Raw genomic sequence first — 20,887 nt, 5'->3', positions numbered from 1 at the left:
TCAAATGCTGAATCCAATTTGGTGCTAAAACAATACAGATAATCACGGGCCGAACCTTGTGAGATCGTTTAGGGATTGATTGAGCGTAAACATATCGGTCGATCACGGATAAATAGCTTAACATAACACCATTCGAGTCGCCGGCTTGCATCGAAAAACACGTGTTTGCAATCACTTGTGTGTTGTAGACGGTTGTTCCGTGGAATGTAATACATAATCATAATTTAAGCCATTGATACGTCATAGACTTCCGTGCAAATCCATGTGTTGAGATAACGTACCCCCAAATGAAGGCAGAATTATTTGATAAGACAGAAGCATGAAAAAATGTACTGCTGCAACATTGGCTCACAAAAAAGTACGCTCAAACGTATTATAAATATTATAATATAAAAATATTGTTTTTTACGTCGTACGAGCGAAAACGAGAGCGCAATATAAAAATACTGATACTTGTCGCCGCCAGTTCAATGCCAACCCTATAATGACGTCATCATAAGAATGACCCTACGATAGGAAAATTATGTCATGGAACCGATATTATCTGCTGCAGTGGCGGCAACCTTTGGCTCAACGTGCAGAAGTAAAGACGCTTGCGGGTACGTAACGGTGGCTGATAAGCTGACCATTCAGATAAAATAGCCCAAATGACAGTAAGAGCAACGAAAGACAAGTTTCTCGGGAGCACACCGTCATCGTCATAGTCCTGATAAGAAGGCAAAAATTATCTTTCCCAAAAATATCGATACAAGACAGATAAGATTTCTGCTGGCAACATGACGAAAACGATGGCCCAGGCGTATAGAAAAACTGCATTCGTGAAGCAACTGCCCTGTTAAAATTCTTTTCTAAAAGTTGTTTTACTATTTAGGATCGATTCAAAGACCATTTAGGTACTTTATTTTGTCGGGTTTTCTATTCCGTTTATTTTGGTACATGCTTCGGTATAGTGTACAAATCATGTCATTATAATAGAGCATCTTGGGAAAATGGATTAGAGAAAAGACCCCATCCGAGTCCGGTCCGACAAGTATTAAATATCCAAAGCGCCGCCCCAATTATCCTTTTGTTTAGCTCCCGTTAATTCCATCGCCCTCTTTCCGCCGGTCGTATCCGCTTTTGTAGCCTAGAGTCAGTCCCAAATCTGCTGCCATGTTCGTTCGTAGTGCGTGCGTAACCAAATGCAAATACCATCTTTATCCCTACATCCTAATGAACCAAACGCGACACAGCTCATTTCTTACGTTAAGAACCACAAGAAAGAGAAAATGAACAGTTCGATGACACTAAATGATGAAATGTTGTACGGAGAAAAGCCCTGCCCTGAGGGGTGACACCGATTGACTCTCGCCATGCCCTTAGTCACTCTTGTCGGGGCTGGAAACGGTGATCTTTTTCTGCAGCTTGCTGTATTCCTCCGTCAAACGGTCGTACTCGCGGTTCAGACTTTCGGACTGCGACTTCATGGCCTCCTTATCCTTTCGCTCCTTGGTCAGCTCCTGCTCCAGTTCGGTGATCTTTTTCTTCAGTTCATCCACCTGCGGGCATAATGAGGCTGCTGAGTAGGCTGTTGAAAAAATGCCCTCCCGACCAACGGACACTTACATTCGGTGCATCCGCTGCCGCCGGCTTTGTCTTTGTGTCCGGCTTCTCGTCGCCCTTCTGCTGGTTCATCAAGCTGCGAGCGGCACTGGTGGCACTTTGAGCCTGCTTCATCGATGCTTCGGCCTGGGCCAGCAGCACGGCCTGTCCGCTGATCAGCGACACCAAGCGGCGGATCACCAACGACAGGAAGATGGCAAAGCCCGAGATGTAAAAGTTACGCTGCGCCCGGAACAGGCGCATGCTGTGCTGCATTTCGACGTTAAGGTGGGTTTCGGTGTGCGTATGATCTACAATTTTAGGGCAGCGGAGGAACGAGTTAGGAATGCTGACGGACAAATCACTGCACTCGGTTCACCTACCGTTGGAAGAATATTTGCGCATTTCGCGAATGGCTTCCAGAAGAAACAGTACCAGCACGGCCAGCAGCAGATAGAAGTACGTCTGGGCCTGTCGGCTCAGCATGGCCAGGAAGCGAGACTTGAAGAACCGGTGCCATTGCTGCGGACTTCGCAGGGGCAGCACCAACATCAGAACGATGAAGAGCTCCACGTACAGAAACGATGCAATGATTCCCCACACGAGCGTCATTTTGATTCTTTTTTTCTCACTACACTATTGGAGACGTGTAAGCGGGCGATTCGCCGACAGTGCACTGGTCTATAAATAACAGAGATTGCTAGCCTTATGCCGGGATGTTTGGGTTTGCGATGCTGGCTCGGTCCGCGAAGTGCAACAACTGATGCGCTTTTGGGCAACGGCAGCTGCTCAAATAGTCGGCATAAGACACGTATTTGGCTGATGAAACTTTGAACCCGTCAGATCGTGTTGCCGGATGAAGCGATAAGTGCCAAAGGAAGGGTATGTTTTCGTACCTGATTTCCGTAGACTACGCAGTTGAGTCACCGCACAACGCACCAACGTAAACGTTTGACAACCCTTTTGGAATGGAAGACGAATTCTATGTTAGGTTGGCTAAGGCGACTTTTTGACAGCAGGGCTCGGTTTGGACTATGGGCGAAAATGATTCTTTGGCTTAGTTGTTAACGTTACCAACAAAATGTTAGATTATATCCCCTGTTTAGTATTTATATATGTAACATATCAAACCCATTCATTGGCACCAGCAAAAAAGGCTTTAACACAACTCTTCGGGCGCACTTTGTCCGTTCTATGTTTCTGGCCCATCCGCAACCGTTGGGCACGCTCCGGGTGACAGTAGCATCGCGAAAAACGGCTGTCAGACGTTGGTGCAGAAAAAACACAAACCCAACGAAGCCGTAGAACAAGTTCGTCAGCGCCAGAGAGGAAAACTGTTGGATCGCAATGAGTTCTGGTTTGTGACTGCGTTCGGTTTAATAGCAGCGACCGACCGACGTGCGTGTGCCGTTTGTTTAAGTGCAAAAGTGAAACCTTTACCGTGAGCGGTCCCATCGCCATCGCGGTGGATGTGAAAATGAACGGTCCCAGCAATGATCCCATCATCATCCAGACGGTGACACAAAAGTTCCGCGAAGGAGAATCAATACTGGCCGTATCCTTTTATGAAATGCCTCCACCGCAGCCAAACTCATACCACCTGCAGCGGAACAGATGGTGTCGAGAAGCTCCGCCAGTTTGGCGATTCCTGATAACGGCAATACTCGGCCTGACTTACGTCCGTTTCCTTCTCTTATCGCAACAGCATGTTCCGTTCAATTGGTGTCCGTGTGCAAATGGTTGCAAATGTGTGTTGTGTGGAAATTCCTGCCGAAAAGAAGCCAAAATCCGGGCAATACCTGGGTCGAGAGCCAGAACGAGACGAGAAGCTGGTATCGGCCTCACTTTTCCTCCTACGGTGGCCATTGAGATAATGGTTTGTTTACAAATTTGGATCAAAAGCAGAAAAAACCTCGAACGTAGAAACGCAGAACCACCACGGGCGTGTGCTACGGGGAAACAACAGTGACGTGCGAGCAGCGAATCGGAAAAGAAAAGAAAAGAATGTTGCTCTGCCACTGCGCCGGCCAGGGTGTTGGCGGAGGGTAGCGATAAGGTTTCTTTTCGGTCCCTTGATCACCAAACCGCGCGATGCGTGTTACGTTTCCTTGGTGATGGTTTGTTTGATGGCTTTCCGTTTCAAAGCAGACCGCGGCGAGCCGCGCAAATGGCGCGCAGAGTAAATGGTTGACGCACGTTTTCCTCACTGTTTACATTGCGTGAGCTGCACGCAATTTGTGTCGGTGCCAATTGAGCGCCAACGCAATAGCATGTTTGGCCAGACCAGATGGCGTTAATCGTTTTTTTTCTTCGTCTCCGTCTTCTTTTCCCCGCGCATGAGAACGTTGTTTACTTTTCCTTAACTTTCCTGCAAACGCGCCGCGCCACTTTTATTGGGCCATTTTTTCAGATACTGGAAGCATATCAAATCGCTGGAAATAGCTTTCAGAACCGCTTGCTCGTGACGGTGAGCTCCAGCACGGCGGCTGCACTCTTTTCGTTCTCCATCTCCCGCTACCCACCGGAAAGCATCTCCGACCTTACGATCAGCGCCGTGTTCCCGATCAATGAGTCATTCAACGTGAATCCGGGTATGGTTTGTAGCGCACACGAGTTTCCGTGCAACGGCAACATTACTCGTCGCCGGGTTTATTTATTTTCTTTTCCCCGCCTGTCTCGTGTTCCACAGAATCGGGGTTCGCTTCCGTGTCGAGCCACCAGTTTGCCATCTACTCTGACGGGCAACCAACGACGTTCTACTACCGCGTATCGGATGATGGCACTAGCGCGAAGGATAACTTTCTGGAGAGCTTAAAAACGCTGATCGCTTCCTACCGGGCCGTACCGGAAGCAGCCCGTTCGGTGCAGGCATTCGATTGGCTCGACTACTACCGACCGGCCGACCGCAGCCTGCTGGCCATCGATCGCAGCGTTGCCGATGGAAGCCAAGCACCGAAAACACGGGACGCCAAGTTTCGCGAGGAGCTGGAGCGTCGCCGGCACGAGTACATTGTGCACGAACCGTACCGCGTGTATACGGGAACGTGGAATGTTAACGGGCAAACGTCGGACGACATTGAGCTGCCGGAATGGCTGGCCACGACCGAACAGCCCCCGGATATTTACGCCGTCGGCTTTCAGGAGATCGAATGGACGCCGGAGAAGATTTTAATGAACGAAACAAAGATTGACCGCACTTGGGTGTAAGTTGCCGGCTGGGCAGTGGTTGATCTCTGTTCTTCTAATGCTTTCACTCTGTCTCTCCTCCTTGCAGCGATAAGGTAATGAACGGGCTGCACAAGGGTGCCACCTACACGGAAGTTGTTTCAGTGCGGTTAGTCGGCATGATGCTAACTGTCGCTGTGAAAAGTTCTATTTATCCGAAGATTTCCGACTGTCTAACGGGTTCCGTCGGCACGGGAACACTTAAATGGGTACGTTCTGTGCTGCTGGTGCTAAATATCGCGTTTTCTCTCAACTGAATTAATCCGCATTCCGAATCCGACCACCACAGGGCAATAAGGGTGGAGTTGGCGTGAGCTTTCAACTGAATGAGGCTTTGTTTTGCTTCGTCAATACCCATCTGGCAGCCCACACCCAGGAACTGGAGCGTAGGAATGACGACCACGACGAAATCATCCGCCGGATGTCATTCGACAGTGGCTTCCGGATGCGTTCGATTGACGAGCATCAGTAAGCGTAGCCGACGTACCTCCAATTGCAACAAGAGTTGTAAGTTCTTTCCCCATTTTCAGCCATATCTTTTGGATCGGCGATCTCAACTATCGGCTCGATGGTCCGGAAATATCTCAGGAGTACGTTAATCGCAAGGATCGCGACTATAACCAGCTCTATCAGTACGATCAGCTGTACTTGGAAAAGCGTCGGAATCGGGTGTTTCGCGACTACAAAGAGGGCAAGATACTGTTCGGGCCAACGTACAAGTTTAACCCGGGAACGGACGAATGGGACAGCAGCGAGAAGTGCCGTTCGCCTGCCTGGTGCGATCGGGTACTCTGGAAGGGCCAACGGATCGAGTTGCTACGGTACGAGAGTGTCATGCAGCTGCGCAAGAGTGACCACAAGCCAGTCTTTGCGTATTTTAACGTCGAGGTAAGACAGAGGGCCATCCGCGGCATGCAGCGTACATGATTCGTTATTGACCATCTTCCGCACGTGTGTGTGTGTGTGCATTTCAGGTCCAGACGAAAGACCAAGCGATGCTGAAGCGAGTGAGCGAAGAAGTGTTGAAGACGGTGGACAAGTACGAGAACGACAATCAACCACAGATTACGGTCGAACAGACCGATCTCGATTTTGGTTTGATACGCTTCAAACAGAAGTACTCGCGGGAGCTGCTGGTGGCCAACAACTGTCATCTGCCGGTGCGCTTCCGGTTCGCCTGCAAGGACGATCGCACCAGCCAGGTGTGCGACGATTTCATCCACATTAGCCACACTTCCGGCGAGCTGCTAACCGGCAACAGTCTCAGCATTCGCATCGACATCCTGATCGACGCTGGGCCGGCATCGCGTATGTTGAGCAAGCTTAAGGACGCCCGGGCCGGCATCAAAGTGCCGCTCGACATTCTTGTGCTGCACGTCGAGAATGGGAGAGACATTTTCATTACCATCTTTGGCGAGTACCGGCCCAGCTGTTTCGGTGTTTCGCTGGACTCGCTCATGAAGCTGAATCGACCCGTCTCCGAGTACGCCATCCACGAGCTGGTAGGGCTCGATCGAGAGGAAAAGCTGATCGATCTCACGGAAGATGAGCCGCAGGCTGGCACCGGCACTGCCAGTGGAAACCTCCGCATTCCGCGCGAAATCTGGCGTCTGGTAGATTATTTGCGCAAGAATGGCATGCAAACGGCACAACTGTTTTCGTCGGGTCGGAAGTTTGCGCAACACGAAAATATACTCGAAATACGCGACTGGCTCGACAGTTGGTCATCGGAGGTGTTTCGTAAGTTGCACCGCAATACTGTCGTCCGTTTTATTACTTACACAAACATTTGCCATTTTCAGCGGGTGTTCCACAGACCGCGGCTGAAGCCCTACTACTGTTGCTGGAAGCCCTTCCGGAGCCGGTTGTCACGATCAGCGAGCGTGAATGCATTGTCAACGCGGACAATTTCGATCGCTGCAAGGAACTGCTTCGGGCGAAGCTTAAACCTGTGAATCGGCTCGTGTTTCTGTACATCTGTCGATTTCTGCAGGATCTGAGGGTGGCAAACGCAACCACGCGGATCGATGTTATCGGTAACCCCTACAAGCGACTTACAATTGGACAATTGGTTTATCAATCGGTATTTCCTCTCTCTCTTTCTTTTCCAGCGGCTCTTTTCGGGCGCACTCTTATTCGCAGCCAACTTCCACCGAAGGCGGATTACGGCAACAGTATTTACGTGTACACCGACGGCGAACGGGACCAGCGGCGACGCTTCATGATGACGTTCCTCAACAATAATCTGCAGGAATTTACACGCCAAGAAATGGACATCAACTGAGCACGGAACGGAGGTTCGCTCGACTTATTTCAATGGTCTTCGGGACACAACCGCGCAGACCTTAAACCCCTGGGAGGGTCATATATCACGGTAGCGAGTTTGTGAGGCGTCGTGTTAAGCCCCGGCCCCCACCAGTAGTGTTAGTATTCGAGTGTTTGTGGGCACGCATTGTTTTCTTGTCTGTTGTGCGATTGTGTACATATATGTGCCAGAGGGACCGGCCCAATTGTTTTACGTGTCTAGGAACGGACGAAGCCGTACGGGTGTTGCCGTCCGAATTGAGAGTTTCAAAACTTGGCAATAAAAGGACCGACACCGAGCAAGTAATCGGGAGCAAACGGTAACACGGCGCTGTAAGTCAGTAGCCAGACCAAACAGCCTTTTCGAGAGTACAAGATCCTTAACCGAGAACGAAAGAACTACTTATAATCGTGGTGAATGGAAATTCAAATTTATTGTACATTTACGCCCAGTTACTTCCGTGGACGGCCGGCCGCCTTCTTGCTCGTTGCAGACTGTTTGTCTTTGTTCGTTTTGTTCTGCAGCAGCGGGTGCACATCGTCGGTCGGCGCATTGTCCAGGGCTATCTCGTACTGGCTGGTTTTGCGTTTCTTCATCGTCGGTTCGTTTTCCTTTAGCGAATCTACGGCCCCCGTCACACCGCCGAGCGACCCACCGAAGGCGCTACCGAGCGTGTCGCCATTATCCTGCGAACACCAGCCATCCTCCGGATCCTCGACCTCCGGAGCCATCGGCAGAAACTGAAGGGCCGTCTCGTCCTCATACTCCTCGTCCGAACTACAAAACGCCGCGATCGGCTCGGCGGACACCACATCGACCTCCACCTCTTCGTCCTGTTTCGATTCTGCCGCCAAATCGACCGACTTGTCCTCGTCCGCCAGATCAAACTCCGACTCGCGCTCCTCGTACTCAACGTTCTCGTCCAGCTCCTTAAAGTCGGGCGCGAAGGCGGACCAGTTTTCGACCTGATTTTGGGCCCAGATCGAAACCAGCCCCGAGCTGATGCTTGCGATGATCGGGCGCACCGGATGCCAGACGACATCGAGCAGCAGTTCCCCCTTCGTGCCGTGCAGAATCTTCACCAAGTTGCCGATCGACTTCTCCCACACGTACAGTGCATGTTGCCGGGCACTGCCGGCACAAATGTACTCGCCGTCGCCGGAAAAGCAACACTTTTTCCACGTCGTTCTGCAAGCAAAGAAGGATGTGATCTGAAGGTACAAAGAATTGTCCACTAGCATGGCACGTACTTGTTCACGAGATCCTGTAGCTTTTGTATGGGTTCCGGTTCGCCGTCCTTCCCGCAAGTGACCACCTCCTTGGAGTCGTACACGCGGATCACGCGATCGGATGTATTAACTAGGAATGCTCTGCAAAAGATCACGCAGTTGGTCAGTACATCATACTCTCGCACGGTAACGCCAAAGGTTTCTTACTCTCCCCGGCGGGCAAACTCAATACTCTTGACCGCCGTAACGCTCGAGCTGCCGAGCACTATCTTAAAACTGGCCACTATTTCAAGCGTGGTGGCGTTGAGGACGAGAATCTTTCCCTTCGCATTGCCCGTGTATATGTGCTCTCCGCGTCGATCGAAGGCGGCGACGATGTTCAAGTCACCCTGTGAAAAGTGTGACCATCGCGAAGGATGAAAGACTGGACCACATTAGCTGGTCAAACTAGCTACTTACGTCGTTATCCAAGGGAAGACACTCGTGTTTACCGCCAACGACCACCAGTATAGCCGCGTAGCGCATCGGACAAACGAGAAACTTGTTGTCGTCCCGTGGATGAAACTGAACCTTCAGGATGGGCGACGGAAAGCGATACTTTTGCTCGCAGTCACCGCTCAGCACGTCCCAGATGCACACATTGTTATCCGTCGACGCGGACAGTAACTTGTGGCCGTTTCGAGACCAGCACAAGCTACATACGGGGTGTACGTGGGTTGAGATAATTTTCGCGATTCCGCGTGTGAGGAAATCCCAAATCACGACTCGTCCATCGTTGCAGCCAACCGCCAGCAGCGTGCCGTACTTATTGAATGCACAGGTAACAGCCAGCGAGATGCAGTCGAGCGACCCATCGAACTCTTCCGGGTAATTCTGGCCAAAGGATTCTGAAAGTGAAGGTGAACGCGTGAATCAAGCTAAACTTTAGACTTGAGACTTAGCCTTTGGCCAAGTATTTTCTTCTTACCAAGTAATTCTAAGTTCATCGTACAGGTAGCGGCCGAGTCACCCACCACAGAAAATTAGCGCAAAACAACCACTTACACGCTTCGGACCAAAAAAACCAAAAGACGCAAACAAGTTGTCAACAACAGCGAGAAATAAATAAAACCGAACGGTAAACGTCAAAACACAATTACAGTATGTGTCAAAAGTTTGTATGATTTTAAATAATGATTTCGAACAACGAATTATCATCAATCATCATTGTAATGATCAGGATGCATTTATCGCTAATTATTTACTTACTCACGTACGTAGTGTAAGTTGTAGTCACTTCTGGTTCTAATTGCTTCATCGCCTTTGAAATGTATAATTCTTAACAGAAGTAAACTTGCTTTATCAATATTTATTCGTGCACATTCTTATATACTTTTTACATTAAAATGTCTAGTCTCATTTGCAATGTATCGTGTAACCTTTTCCGTTGCAACGGGTTTTCAACTCCGTTGCAGCCGGTACCGATGAGTTCCTTGAGCAAACCGCGACTTCTAATATAGAAAAGTAAACTACAAATCAACTCGAAACCCTCGCCCGGCTCGCCCTCGTTCGTGACCCGTATAGCATCAGCGTTGCTAATGATTTCTTTCGCATTCGCTTCCAGCACGTCCAGGAAGGCTTCCTTGTTACGCTGGGCCAGGCAAAGTAGCGCCCGTAGCACGGTCATATCAATTGTCGGTTTGCACAGCAGATTGGGCAGCATCTTAAGCCACAGCGTAAACAGGTCCTCACCGTACTGCCGACAGAGAGTGTCGCTGCGCACGATAATGTCACAGAACAGCACCAGGATGCGGTTGCGAATGTCCTGCGGCAGCCGGGACCTGATGTACACTTCCATCAAAGTTTTCAGTAACGCCCGGGATTCCTCGTTCACGAAGTGACCCCTTTTTTCCAGCAACATGAAGCGTAACACCTGCAGCATCAGGTTGGTGGCCTCCGTCCCGCGAAACTTCCAGTTCATCACGCACCGCTTCACGTACTCCACTATCCGGCCGTAGCCCGGATCGGCCTTCTTTTTCTTCTCGCCACGATTCTGCTCGTGCAGGCAGCAGTAGAAGTAGCAAATGTTGAAATTCTGCCGATAACAGTTATCATCCACCACCCGTTCGCCTGGAACGTCGGCAGCGGTCCGAGGCTTTTTCGCCTGATTTTGTCCCTTACCGCCCGACTGGTAGTAAGGAAAGCCTTGCAACATGTGACTGCAAAAATCGGCACTGTACTGCTCCCGGAACCATCGTTTCATGTCGTCGTTGTTCGTTTCTGTGCAGTACTGCACCGTCAGCTGCCAAAGCTGTAGATAGATGGTGAGTAGAAGGTCCAACGTGGATGCCGCCTCCTGGGAAAGGCTATGCTCTTTGACGACCTGTTTGTTGACCCCCGAGGGACGCACTTCTAACCAAGATTCGATCAAAAGAGGCACCAACATTTCGACGTACAGCTTCAGTTTCCGGCCATCGTCGACCCGATCGCTCAGCGAAAGTCTACCCTCCGTTGAGGTCGATTTTCGGAACAGAAGATCGAGTGGACACGTCTCCATTAGGTGTCTCTGGATGAGTGGCAGAAACATGCGCCGTTCCGTATCATAAATGTGTTTAATCTGGTGCTTTGTCTGCGGTTGGTGTTCGGCCACACTCGGTGCGAATCTGAAGAACATAAAAATGAAGCATTTATGGTATGATTTTAGGGTTTGAATTTTTTCACGGGTCTCTCACGGATTCTCCATGCCAGCACCACCTGCTGCCGCTTCTGTCAACGGATCGCTGGATTCTGCCGGCTTGGCTTCCTTGATCGTTTGGCTTTCGAGAAGGATCTTCAGTATGCCGGACAAACGCATCAACACCTTAGCGCGCCATCCGGTGCTAGTCGACTGTTTGTTGAGAGTAATGGTTAGTGTCCGGCCAGGCTTACTTTCCGCCTTCAGCTTCGAGATCATGTCCAAAAATGGGGGCAATATTTTATCCCTATTGGCCAGTATCAACGCCGGGGCGTACTGCAGCAGCACATCGAGCAACAGCAATGAATCCTCCTGGATGCGCGGCTGAATGTGAGTCATGGCGCACCGCAGGAACGACAAAAGCAGATCGAAAAACGGCGCCAAACCCGATGGCCCGCTGGAAGCCAGAATACAGCCAAGCGTTTTGTAGCAATCCCGCCGAACTTCGTGCTCCACGTCGATCGCCAGTCCGGCCACATCCTTCAGCACGTTGCTCAGCATGGTCTGCACCTCGGAGGGCATTTTTCCGAGGATTTCACGAATCCCGCGAAGACCTTCCGTTTTAGCCGACGCATGATTTTGCCGCAGTTTCGCGAGGCAGTCTTTGAGCGTAAGGCTTTTGCTCGATAGTACGCTGGCCTGCGTGAGATTTCGCTGCTTCAACTGATCTGGTAACACGATCTTGCGGACCTTGAAATTGGTTTTGGTCACGTTCGTGCCCTTCGGTAGTTTTGCTCCTTTGAGCTTGATTTTGGACTTTTCGGCCTTCTTGAATTTCCTCGAATTACCGCCCATGGTTTGCTTTGTTTGTTCGAAGACCGGCCAAAGAGTTCGGCACGTGCGTTTCACTGACAAAACTGATGCACACCGTCTGCTGCTGTCAGGCAGATGTAAACAAACGCAGGCTAGTGCAGTCGCTGTTGTTGTTTTAAGTATTTCTCGTAGGAAACGGCAAGCGAAAAACACATTTATGTAAGATCGCAAGCAAACCTATTTCGCAATTCGTGTTAATTTGTTCACTGTTTGCAGCAAAACAACATGGGCGGGTGGGCGCTGGAGATAGGCAAAATGGCTCTGTACATGACGTTCCCGGTCGCAATGTTCCATTGGTTCAATCAGCCCGAGTACTTCGAGAAGTGGGTTACGGACACGAAACGACAGATTTACCCACCGGAAAACCAGCAGCACCGCGAGCAGATAGAAAAGTGCATTCGCAAAGTGCGAGAGCAGCACGATAACGAGCTGATGAAGGAACTTGAAGCAATGGAGAAAAAGGAGCACAAGCTGTCCTGAACGAGTCGCCCTTTATTTGTGGCGTTGCTACTTTTTATCGCGCTGTGTTTGCATTGTTGTACATAAGTTAGTAAACTGAAATATTAGCATCAAAGCTATCTGCGATTTGTATTGCAAGGGACAAAAATGGGAGGATAAAATTTTCGGCGCCCGGTGAAAAAAGAGGATATATTCATTCTGATTCATTTATTGACATTTTACGTCCAACTGTCAGTTTGGTCTTTCCTTTTCCAAAACAACTGGTGCTGAGCATAAGCACGGGTGTTTCCATTTTACCCTTTCGAAACGCTTTTCACGGTGTATTTAGTCTTCACGAGTCGTTTTTCCCTTGCAAAATAAAAATAGTAACAAACTGAACTATGGTGAGTCACTTTACAAGCGGATCACTTGAAAGAACATCCATTTCTACGCAGCATTTGTATGGTGCCCTAACCTGCAAACTCTCTTTCGTTCGCACAGCCGAAGAAAAAGTTTATCGACAAAAAGAATGCCGTTACGTTCCGGTTGGTGAACCGTAGCCAGCAGGATCCGCTTTATGTAGACGAATCGGCACCACAAAATGTGTTGCTGCCTGTTCGCATACCCGAGAAGTATGCGAACCTGGCCGGAGGAATCAAGAGACAGTCAACCTCCGGAGTAAAGGTGAGTGGATTGGTTGCACGTTAAACTGAAATGGGTGGCTCACCGCACGTATTGTTTTGCCAGATTGATCCTACGAAGCGCAAAACAGAACAGGCAAAGTTTGGTATCTACTACGACGATGACTACAACTACCTGCAACATCTGCGTGAGCCGGGCCGTAATGAGGTGTTCTGGGAACCGATCGATACGAAAGCGACGAAAGAGCAGCCCGGAGCGAAAAATGTCAGCATTAAGCTACCCAGTTCGGTGTTCGCGTCGGAGTACGAAGAGAAAGAGGGTATCATGAAAAAGGCTGCCAACGCTCGCCCGGGCCCGCGCCCCGATTGGGACCCGGACGTTGTTGCTGCCTTGGATGAAGATTTCGATTTCGATAACCCCGATAACGAACTGGAGGACAACTTCATGGATCTGGCAATGCAAGAAGGCGGCACTGACGGCTATCTCGAAGCAGTCGATGAAGATGAGGATGAATACGATTCTGAGGGCCCAATGGATGGCGATTATTTCGACGAAGAACAGGACCGCCTTGGCCCGCTGGGTGATACGTTCGGAAGAGAGGAAACGAAATCGCGCTTCACCGAGTACTCTATGTCGAGCAGTGTGATTCGTCGTAATGAGCAGCTAACACTGCTCGATGATCGGTTCGAAAAGTTCTACGAACAGTACGACGACCCGGAAGTAGGCGCACTGGACTGTGAGGAAATAGAGGGACACGTAGAGGTGAACGACGATGTGCTGCTACAGTACGCGGAAGCGTACCAACGAGAAAACGATGACCAGTTTGACTTGGCGAAGGAAAAGGAATGGATTAAGGAGCGGTAAGCAAGCAGTGGAGAGCCATCGGAAGTCACATTGGTGTTCTCTTATGCCTTATATTCTGCCTTTCCTTAGAACAGCGTCCTAAAGTTCCAAGAGGAAGATGACGACGAAGAGGAGCTGGTAGAGATGCCAGTCGAAGACGACGCGGAGAAAAAATGGGATTGTGAAAGTATTCTCTCCACGTACAGCAACATTTACAACCACCCCAAGCTAATCGATGAACCGAAACGTTGCCGCAAAATTGAAATCAATTCAAAAACGGGTCTGCCAGCGCACGTTCTCGGTTCGGATGGTGATAAGCTAACGATCAAATCTCTGGCCAAGCTCGAACAGGGTGGAAGGTAAGCGATCATTTTACGGTACAGGTTTTTTTGAAAAAGATGTTTGATGTTTTCCCTGTTTTATAATAGTAACAGTAAACAGGACGGCCCAAAATCGTTGTGCGATCAAAGTGTCATCTCCACGCTCAGTGTACTCTCGATCCGGCCGAAAGACGAATCACCCGAAGAAAAGCGGGAACGCAAGAAGCTTCTAAAGGAGTATCGGACCGAGCGTCGAATAGAACGAAAGGCAAACACGTTGGCTTTCAAGCAGGAAAAGAAAATCCAGGAGAAAAATAAGATCAACAATCAAGTGAATACCGGCCAACGGATTGTGTAAAAAGTGAATTGTAAAATTGGCCTTGGTGAAATAAAAGTGTTGCGGAGCTTTATTTTCATTTCTTATTGTTCTTTACTTTCTTACCATCATACCGATCTTCCCCCTTTGCGTGTGGTTCACGCATCAAAACAAAGATCGAGTGTCATTACGATCGTACACACAGTCACCCACCCAGCATCATGGGGAGAAGATCACAAGAGACCCTTCGCGAAGGAAAGGGTCTTTACTTTGGTTGAATACGATTTTTAAACTCGCTGCAACACTTTTCAGTGGAACTGCTTTTCCCTTTAAGTATGTATGCAAGTCTATTGAAACGATGTTTATGAAGTTATAAATAAAATGATTATTTTTCATAGGTTCTTACCCCCTGAGACATCTGAAAGCATCATGAATTGGGGAAGATAAAGGCGCAATGATTTCAGCCGTGTATATCGGACGCTATTGCGCTACGATGGAAGCAACGCAATCGGCGTTGTACAAACACTCGACGAGCATATTCTTAGCCGAAACGGGATCCGCATCGGCAAAGTTCCGATCAGTTGCAATCGGCACGTCGGGCTTTACACAGTCGCAATTGAATACCTTTCGGTTCGTTGTGTGTCTCCTGGAATGGACCTAATACAGTCGAAAATCGTTGTTGGTAACGTGTGTGAACTAGAAGAGTTGCTTCAACAGATTTCACATACCGAAAGTGCCCCACCGGCAGTGTTGTTGTCCCATGCGTACGCAGAATTAACGCACCACAACGTACCACTGTCGGCGGAAGTGGTGCACTTCATCGAGAGCGTATTAATTAAAGCCAGCTATCAGCGTGCGGCCGCTTATCAGCCCAACGATAGCGCAGCGAAGAGCGAGCCGACGAACCGTGTATTGCATTTGGTGAAAAGTATTGATCTTATCGTCAATCACCATCGGACGGGGCTGTACACCGATATCGATGAAAGTATGATTCAACGCTTGCGCCATGTTTACGCACACGTGTTCTTTCTTAAAACGCACCACCGGAAGTTGCCTCTTTTGCAGCTGCAGTTCTGCATTGCCGTTTTCCTCAAGCTGGTCACGGGAAAAGCAAACAATAGTTTCGATGTCTTTTCCTTCGCGATCGATAAAGGTAATGTTTGAAATTCCTTTTCTCCTCCATGTAATGCTGCGATCGTATGCATTGTATTTGCAGAACGTTTGATTCGATTTTTGCAACTCGTCAGAAACGAATTGGTCAGCAGCCAGCACAGCCGGACTATATCGTTCGAACGCTACTATCAATATATTGGCTATTTGCTGAAGGCCGACGGAAGATCGAAGGCATCATTGCGTGTTCCTAAGCGAATTCGCACCTTCATTCGGGCGGACTTCCGTGTGATGCAACCTTTATTCAGTGGCATCGATTGCAAAATGTCCTTCACCGAGCTTCCATCGCAGTTGCAGAAGGGTTTGAAGGCTCACTACGACAAAACGGTCGATTGGGACGCTCGGCGTCGATACAAGAAATATTTTAAGGAACTCAACGACACCTACTTCCTCATGAAGCAGCACTACTCGATACGCAAGATACTGTCCTACATCGATGGCGTACCTGAGGTTACCCCAAACACGCCGCCTTCTCCGACGATCGTCCGTGCAATCAAGCGAAGCATACAGGTGATTGGAGAAACGATCAAAAGCACTCGCGAAACACCGAACATTACGGTCAAACTGAACCGCGTCCTGAAGCTCATCACGTCCGTCGCATTGACTGAGCGGACCAAAGACTTACGCCAGTTCTTCAGCCACGGTTATCCGTTGTCGAAATGGGAATTGGAGAGGTCCACCCCAGCGGATGTGGCGACCGTGTTTCAGACGATCGGAAAAAATTTGCGCGAAGCTCGCCACTGGTTCGTTTACACGCAAACGCAGCAAAATCTGCGCCTTTATCGGCACTATCTGGCGTATTTGCTGGCGTTTGACTCCATGGATGCGCTGCGTAGTTACATCGCGTTCGTGGGCACTGAATTTAAGGCCAGTCTCATACAATCGTTTCTCCCCGAGCAGCTCACGGAGGCGAAACTTCTCCTGCAGGAAATGCTGCGTACTTCAAGCAAAGACAGTGATCCGGCGTACACCGCAACACTGCGGCCCGATTTGGAGTATCTCGAACGGGAAATCGAGTTGCGCATCAATGCAATCCGCAATGAAAATGCCTCACTCGGCCGTACCGTCGATGAGTACTTCTTTCTCGAAACCTACATACGCCAGCCGAGTGGAACACTCGATCGTGTGCGAACGATCGTTCGGTCGGTCCTGTGCGCAACGGAGCTCTCTAACCGGCACAAGCTTGTCGAAAAGACTGATCTCCGGTTCGGTCGCGAACTCATGGCTAGGCTCCACACGATGGAGCGGGACGAAGGGCGGGCCAATCTGTGGCACAGCATCTGGCAGAGATTGGCACGCGATAATTTCGACGGTATCGACACGCTCATGGGGCGAACGGAACAGCGATCGGATGTGGTCCTCGATGAAACGGTGCGTACGATGCAATCTCTTGGACTACCGCTGGCCGATGAGGAATTCGTTCAGTTCGTAGATCGGCGATTCGTCAAAAGCTATTACCCCAACGTGTTCGTGCTGGACAACAAGTACCGAGTCCTGAAGGAGATCATCAAGGATCGTAGGGCGCAGGTTGGCGTGCGGGACGCTTTGGCGAAACTGAAAGAGTTGCGCCGTTCCGATGAGGCCGTGCTGCAGGGAATGTACGATCAGCTGATCGATCGCATGGGAGAAACCCTGCACAACGCTTCCGGCACACGGGCTGATCAGATAGCGCTCGAGTACAGTCTGCTCGAGGTATCGGAAATACTGTGCAATCTGGGCTTGTTCCGGGACAATGTGGCCGACCTGGCAGCCAGCATGACACCGGTCGTCACGGGGCGCAATTTGCGCAACTATTTGGCCCACGACAGCCTGGCGTACGACACTCTGATGGCCGGAAGTCCTGTGCCTGGCGCAACTATCGTTCATAACGCTCAATTTTTGGTCGAACACCGGACTAGGCTTTACCATGTGCCGAGTGTGTCCGGACCTCACAGCGCGAAAGGAGAACAACTGCATTTTGAGGAAGTATACAAACTGCAAACCGAGTGGACAGCGCAACAGGTGGAGTTTCTGGAACGTGTGAAACAGATGGATTTGGTGCAACAATTTGCTGGAGGCGCACGTGCTGATCTTCTACTGCCGAGACGCGATCATCTCGATTACGACATCGTGTCGATAGCACTGAACGCACACCCGGCCAAATTTATTTCTCAGCTGGTGTGTTACGAGGAAAGTGAGGCAAACTTTTTTCACTTTCTACTATCACACGATTGCATGGGTGATGTGAAGGGAATGATCCGCAGCTTGATAGAAAATCCGCACCTGTTCTGCCTTCGTCTGGCACTCATGAACGGCTTGTGGGAGGAAACGGAGGCTAGCTTTCGGCATTGCCGTGACGAGCCGGAGGTACAGCCCATCGTAACCCGTGAAGTTCCTTGCCTTTTCCGCAGGCACAGTACCCCGTTCATCGTCCGTGTACTGGAACTGTTCCCATCAGTCTGGTTTCACGGTGTGGCCGACCATCTAGGCAATACGATCCTGCATCTGGCGGTACTGCGGGGGGACAAGAATTTGTTGCTGCTCGTGTTACGCCGCTACGGCAATCTGGTGAATGTGGCCAACAAATTCGGAGACGTGCCATTGCTGATCGCTGTGCTCTACAGCGACGACACTGCAATCGCCGATCTGCTTTTCGAGCACGGTGCTAATCCGTGGTCGGCTCCGAACATCCTGGCTAAAGTTGCTTCCTGCAATCGTTTGTCTCTTTTGCTGCGTGTAAGTGATGCATTCGCAAGCCGAATGCCACCGGTCGGAGATGACCTTCGGAACAATCCGATGCGAGCGGCCCTCGAGAGTGGCCAGTTCGAAGTGTTCCAAACGCTGCATCGTACGTTTCGGTACGATCTGCACCAAGGGGAGCTCTTGCATCTGGCCTCACGACTCAATCGTTTCGAGTTCCTGCGTTACATTCTGCTCGAGGTGAAGGATGTCGATCCCGTGAATGCGGGCCACTGTTTCACCCCACTTATGGTAGCCTGCGGGTCTGGGCACTACGAAAGCGCACAGCTTCTGCTACAGCACGGTGCCAGTGGCGTGTTTCGAAATGAGAACGGTTACAGTCCGTGGCACTGCGCCGTGTATAGTGGCCGGAAGCGCGTCGTGCGACTCCTGCTAGCCATGTGTCCGGGCGTGGACGTGAACACGATCACGCGGGACAAACACTCCGCCTTGGGGCTCGCCATAGAAGCGGGCCACAGTGTGCCCCAAATGTTGGTACTTTTGCGGGCAGGCGTCTCCGTGTCGGCGGACCATGTGCTTCAAGCGTGCACCGGGGACAGGTTTGTGATCTTCAAACTGCTGTTGGAACGTCACCCGGAGTTTCTTGAGGCGCGGGACTACTTCCAGCGCACTCCACTCATGCTGGCCGTCATAGAGGGCAACGTAGCCATGGTGCGCTATCTCCTGGCTTGCGGGGCCAACGTGAATACGGTGAACATGCTCGGTATGGGGTGTCTACACGTGACAGCCATGAATAACCAGGTGCAAATATGCACAATACTGCTCGAGGCACCGATCGACTGTGAGGCCGAGGACCGCTGTTGCCGGACGCCGCTGGTGGTTGCTTTGGAGTGCGAACACCTGACGATGGTGGAGATGTTGCTCCGGCACGGAGTGCAGCTGGAGAGCGCGTACCGGTTCCGGTACGGTGTGCGGCACCGGAATGCTTCGTTGCTTCACAAATTTACCATCGAAAAGCGGCCCCGAATGGTGCAGTACCTACTGCAGAATCTCCGTTTTCCGCCGGACACCAAGGATGATGACGGCAAAACGGCAGCCATGTACGAGAGCGAGGAATAAAGAACCAACAATTTTATTTTAAAGGTCCGTTTTATTTGACGCGAACCCAGAAAGAATAGTAATGTTACGGATTTTAAGCACTCTTAATGTTCCGCGAGGCGTGCGCTCCTCGCCTTCGTACCCTGCCGGCACGGTTGTTGCCGGCGGGTCAGTGGCAACGTAGAGTAGAGTCAGTAGAGTGGTAGTTGCATGTAAGAAGTCCCGGGTTGAATCCCCGGCATCTTCAGCTTCTTTTTTAAATTTGTATAGTTACATAGGAGTTTGGAAAACTTTGATAACATTGGTTTGCGGACACATTCCGGTTTGGTCACTCGCAACTGGCAGTGTGTTACCAGTACTGTGTAGGGTGTTGTTGGGCCACTGTGGAACTACTATAATAATGTTGGGCATATCAATGATCCCAAACTTGTGTTATGCCTTGGTACGAGTAAGTGTAGCATCCCTGCCATGAGATCGACCCAAATCCTTGGGCTGGTAGTGGGAAAACGTTTGTGCTGCCAACGTTAGCATGCATGTAATCGTCCGATGGAACCTCGGCAAAGCTGCCGGTCGCATGTTTGGTGCTTTTACATCGTGCTTTGGCAGGTTTTGCGGTAACGTAAATGTCGCCAATGGCATGAATGTACTCTGCCAATACCGCATTGACCGCTTCTTTCGACCGAAACTGGACAAAGCAATAAGGCTCAGGCTGCGAGATTTGGCGGTTGTAAGGCCTGCGAATAGTTCGGATCGGTCCATATTTTTCAAAGCACCGTTGCAGATCGTTGAATGTAATTTCCGGTGTGAGTCCATCGATGTATACGGTAAGTGACGTTTCGGCATACTCATTTTGCGGCACCGTAAACACTTTGGGAACGATTTCTTCAGTCAACAACTTCTTGGGACCCTGGTCGCTGCGAAACAGGATATGGACCACCAGCAGTCTGGCATTTGCAGAATCCACGTCCAGGCGAATCTGCTCGATGTCATCAAACTGGGAATAGTATTCCACCAGTTGCGCTACCGTTGTTTCCGAAGCTACTTCATGACTGAACCATCGACCGTGTTCCCCGGCTCCTGGCATCTTGCCCTCGTTGTGGCCCTCCATTATGGTAGGATGACGCAAACCAATTCTGCGCACTGGCAAAAAGGATCTTTACGATTCACCGCCGGTAGAACCAGAACGCGCACACGATCGTAGATGGAAGTGATCTATTTCAATGAAAAAACTAGTCTTAAAAACTGTAACCGAGGAAAGGATCCAATCGGTCCTGCTGCTGGGTGCTTTTCTTCACAAGAAGTGCAAAAACAGAAACTGCGTGAGCCGACGATGAAAAATGTATGGCGCAGTAATAAAACCACTGGCGTCGTCATCCGTACCTGTCGCCACCTGTTTTCAATGGTGCGTTAAGAAGAATAAAAGATGGAGAACGTTTTCTTCCGTTTTTTATTTAAAAAATCATCTTGTTAAGGCCGGTCCAAACGCTGCGATCTGCAATGCAATATCGCCTGAAG

At 50.1% G+C, this 20,887-nt stretch overlaps 7 protein-coding genes across 11 annotated transcripts; 4 read left to right on the top strand and 3 right to left on the bottom strand.

Moving 5' to 3' along the window:
- Positions 1 to 894: 894 nt before the first annotated feature.
- LOC131209323 (B-cell receptor-associated protein 31) lies at positions 895 to 2,465 on the bottom strand. 5 transcript variants are annotated; one of them, XM_058202379.1, is made up of 3 exons: positions 1,965 to 2,465; positions 1,600 to 1,892; positions 895 to 1,538 (listed from the first exon to the last, which is right to left on the bottom strand). In XM_058202379.1, exons 1-3 carry the CDS (start codon positions 2,191 to 2,193, stop codon positions 1,359 to 1,361), a joined length of 702 nt encoding a protein of 233 aa, XP_058058362.1. In that variant the 5' UTR covers positions 2,194 to 2,465; the 3' UTR covers positions 895 to 1,358. The 5 variants fall into 5 exon arrangements, with proteins under 5 accessions (XP_058058362.1, XP_058058370.1, XP_058058386.1 ...); XM_058202387.1 differs by having other exon boundaries at positions 1,615 to 1,892; XM_058202403.1 differs by having other exon boundaries at positions 895 to 1,517; positions 1,624 to 1,892.
- A 450-nt stretch (positions 2,466 to 2,915) lies between these two features.
- LOC131206165 (inositol polyphosphate 5-phosphatase OCRL) lies at positions 2,916 to 7,929 on the top strand. Its single transcript, XM_058198598.1, has 9 exons — positions 2,916 to 3,136; positions 3,992 to 4,172; positions 4,271 to 4,784; positions 4,856 to 5,015; positions 5,096 to 5,274; positions 5,337 to 5,694; positions 5,781 to 6,546; positions 6,609 to 6,842; positions 6,918 to 7,929. Exons 1-9 carry the CDS (start codon positions 3,059 to 3,061, stop codon positions 7,088 to 7,090), a joined length of 2,643 nt encoding a protein of 880 aa, XP_058054581.1. The 5' UTR covers positions 2,916 to 3,058; the 3' UTR covers positions 7,091 to 7,929.
- On the bottom strand, positions 7,474 to 9,395 carry LOC131206166 (retinoblastoma-binding protein 5 homolog). Its single transcript, XM_058198599.1, has 5 exons — positions 9,308 to 9,395; positions 8,800 to 9,227; positions 8,548 to 8,729; positions 8,362 to 8,481; positions 7,474 to 8,299 (listed from the first exon to the last, which is right to left on the bottom strand). Exons 1-5 carry the CDS (start codon positions 9,324 to 9,326, stop codon positions 7,564 to 7,566), a joined length of 1,485 nt encoding a protein of 494 aa, XP_058054582.1. The 5' UTR covers positions 9,327 to 9,395; the 3' UTR covers positions 7,474 to 7,563.
- Positions 9,396 to 9,715: 320 nt separating this feature from the next.
- LOC131215377 (testis-expressed protein 10 homolog) lies at positions 9,716 to 11,848 on the bottom strand. The gene is made up of 2 exons (XM_058209765.1): positions 11,052 to 11,848; positions 9,716 to 10,982 (listed from the first exon to the last, which is right to left on the bottom strand). Exons 1-2 carry the CDS (start codon positions 11,846 to 11,848, stop codon positions 9,716 to 9,718), a joined length of 2,064 nt encoding a protein of 687 aa, XP_058065748.1.
- A 78-nt stretch (positions 11,849 to 11,926) lies between these two features.
- Positions 11,927 to 12,498, top strand: LOC131208527 (protein PET100 homolog, mitochondrial). The gene is made up of 2 exons (XM_058201312.1): positions 11,927 to 12,025; positions 12,083 to 12,498. The coding sequence occupies exon 2, from the start codon at positions 12,092 to 12,094 to the stop codon at positions 12,344 to 12,346; it is 255 nt and encodes an 84-aa protein (XP_058057295.1). The 5' UTR covers positions 11,927 to 12,025; positions 12,083 to 12,091; the 3' UTR covers positions 12,347 to 12,498.
- Positions 12,499 to 12,562: 64 nt separating this feature from the next.
- On the top strand, positions 12,563 to 14,525 carry LOC131208518 (protein LTV1 homolog). The gene is made up of 5 exons (XM_058201299.1): positions 12,563 to 12,708; positions 12,806 to 12,988; positions 13,052 to 13,806; positions 13,885 to 14,148; positions 14,218 to 14,525. Exons 1-5 carry the CDS (start codon positions 12,706 to 12,708, stop codon positions 14,465 to 14,467), a joined length of 1,455 nt encoding a protein of 484 aa, XP_058057282.1. The 5' UTR covers positions 12,563 to 12,705; the 3' UTR covers positions 14,468 to 14,525.
- A 551-nt stretch (positions 14,526 to 15,076) lies between these two features.
- LOC131215376 (uncharacterized) lies at positions 15,077 to 19,393 on the top strand. Its single transcript, XM_058209764.1, has 2 exons — positions 15,077 to 15,578; positions 15,642 to 19,393. Exons 1-2 carry the CDS (start codon positions 15,077 to 15,079, stop codon positions 19,391 to 19,393), a joined length of 4,254 nt encoding a protein of 1,417 aa, XP_058065747.1.
- Positions 19,394 to 20,887: the final 1,494 nt, after the last annotated feature.

The sequence above is a fragment of the Anopheles bellator genome, chromosome 1, assembly GCF_943735745.2.
Source record: "Anopheles bellator chromosome 1, idAnoBellAS_SP24_06.2, whole genome shotgun sequence".
Lineage (NCBI taxonomy): Eukaryota > Metazoa > Arthropoda > Insecta > Diptera > Culicidae > Anopheles > Anopheles bellator.
Note: the sequence above shows the minus strand (reverse complement) of the source record. Positions and strands in the feature narration are given on the sequence as shown.

What these genes read in the sequence shown, in the direction of transcription:
- LOC131209323 (XM_058202379.1), bottom strand. Translation starts at nt 2,193, where the DNA reads ATGACGCTCGTGTGGGGAATCATTGCATCGTTTCTGTACGTGGAGCTC. An exon ending in GCGCAAATATTCTTCCAACG is followed by an intron (nt 1,893 to 1,964) that starts GTAGGTGAACCG and finishes CTAAAATTGTAG; the next exon opens with ATCATACGCACACCGAAACC. An exon ending in CGGATGCACCGAATGTAAGT is followed by an intron (nt 1,539 to 1,599) that starts GTCCGTTGGTCG and finishes TTATGCCCGCAG; the next exon opens with GTGGATGAACTGAAGAAAAA.
- LOC131206165 (XM_058198598.1), top strand. Translation starts at nt 3,059, where the DNA reads ATGAACGGTCCCAGCAATGATCCCATCATCATCCAGACGGTGACACAA. An exon ending in AAGATTGACCGCACTTGGGT is followed by an intron (nt 4,785 to 4,855) that starts GTAAGTTGCCGG and finishes TCCTCCTTGCAG; the next exon opens with CGATAAGGTAATGAACGGGC. An exon ending in TTGCGTATTTTAACGTCGAG is followed by an intron (nt 5,695 to 5,780) that starts GTAAGACAGAGG and finishes TGTGCATTTCAG; the next exon opens with GTCCAGACGAAAGACCAAGC.
- LOC131206166 (XM_058198599.1), bottom strand. An exon ending in GTCTTCCCTTGGATAACGAC is followed by an intron (nt 8,730 to 8,799) that starts GTAAGTAGCTAG and finishes CACTTTTCACAG; the next exon opens with GGTGACTTGAACATCGTCGC. An exon ending in CTACAGGATCTCGTGAACAA is followed by an intron (nt 8,300 to 8,361) that starts GTACGTGCCATG and finishes CTTTGCTTGCAG; the next exon opens with AACGACGTGGAAAAAGTGTT.
- LOC131215377 (XM_058209765.1), bottom strand. Translation starts at nt 11,848, where the DNA reads ATGGGCGGTAATTCGAGGAAATTCAAGAAGGCCGAAAAGTCCAAAATC. An exon ending in GGTGCTGGCATGGAGAATCC is followed by an intron (nt 10,983 to 11,051) that starts GTGAGAGACCCG and finishes TATGTTCTTCAG; the next exon opens with ATTCGCACCGAGTGTGGCCG.
- LOC131208527 (XM_058201312.1), top strand. Translation starts at nt 12,092, where the DNA reads ATGGGCGGGTGGGCGCTGGAGATAGGCAAAATGGCTCTGTACATGACG.
- LOC131208518 (XM_058201299.1), top strand. An exon ending in AGTCAACCTCCGGAGTAAAG is followed by an intron (nt 12,989 to 13,051) that starts GTGAGTGGATTG and finishes TTGTTTTGCCAG; the next exon opens with ATTGATCCTACGAAGCGCAA. An exon ending in AAGGAATGGATTAAGGAGCG is followed by an intron (nt 13,807 to 13,884) that starts GTAAGCAAGCAG and finishes TCCTTAGAACAG; the next exon opens with CGTCCTAAAGTTCCAAGAGG.
- LOC131215376 (XM_058209764.1), top strand. Translation starts at nt 15,077, where the DNA reads ATGGACCTAATACAGTCGAAAATCGTTGTTGGTAACGTGTGTGAACTA. An exon ending in TTCCTTCGCGATCGATAAAG is followed by an intron (nt 15,579 to 15,641) that starts GTAATGTTTGAA and finishes TTGTATTTGCAG; the next exon opens with AACGTTTGATTCGATTTTTG.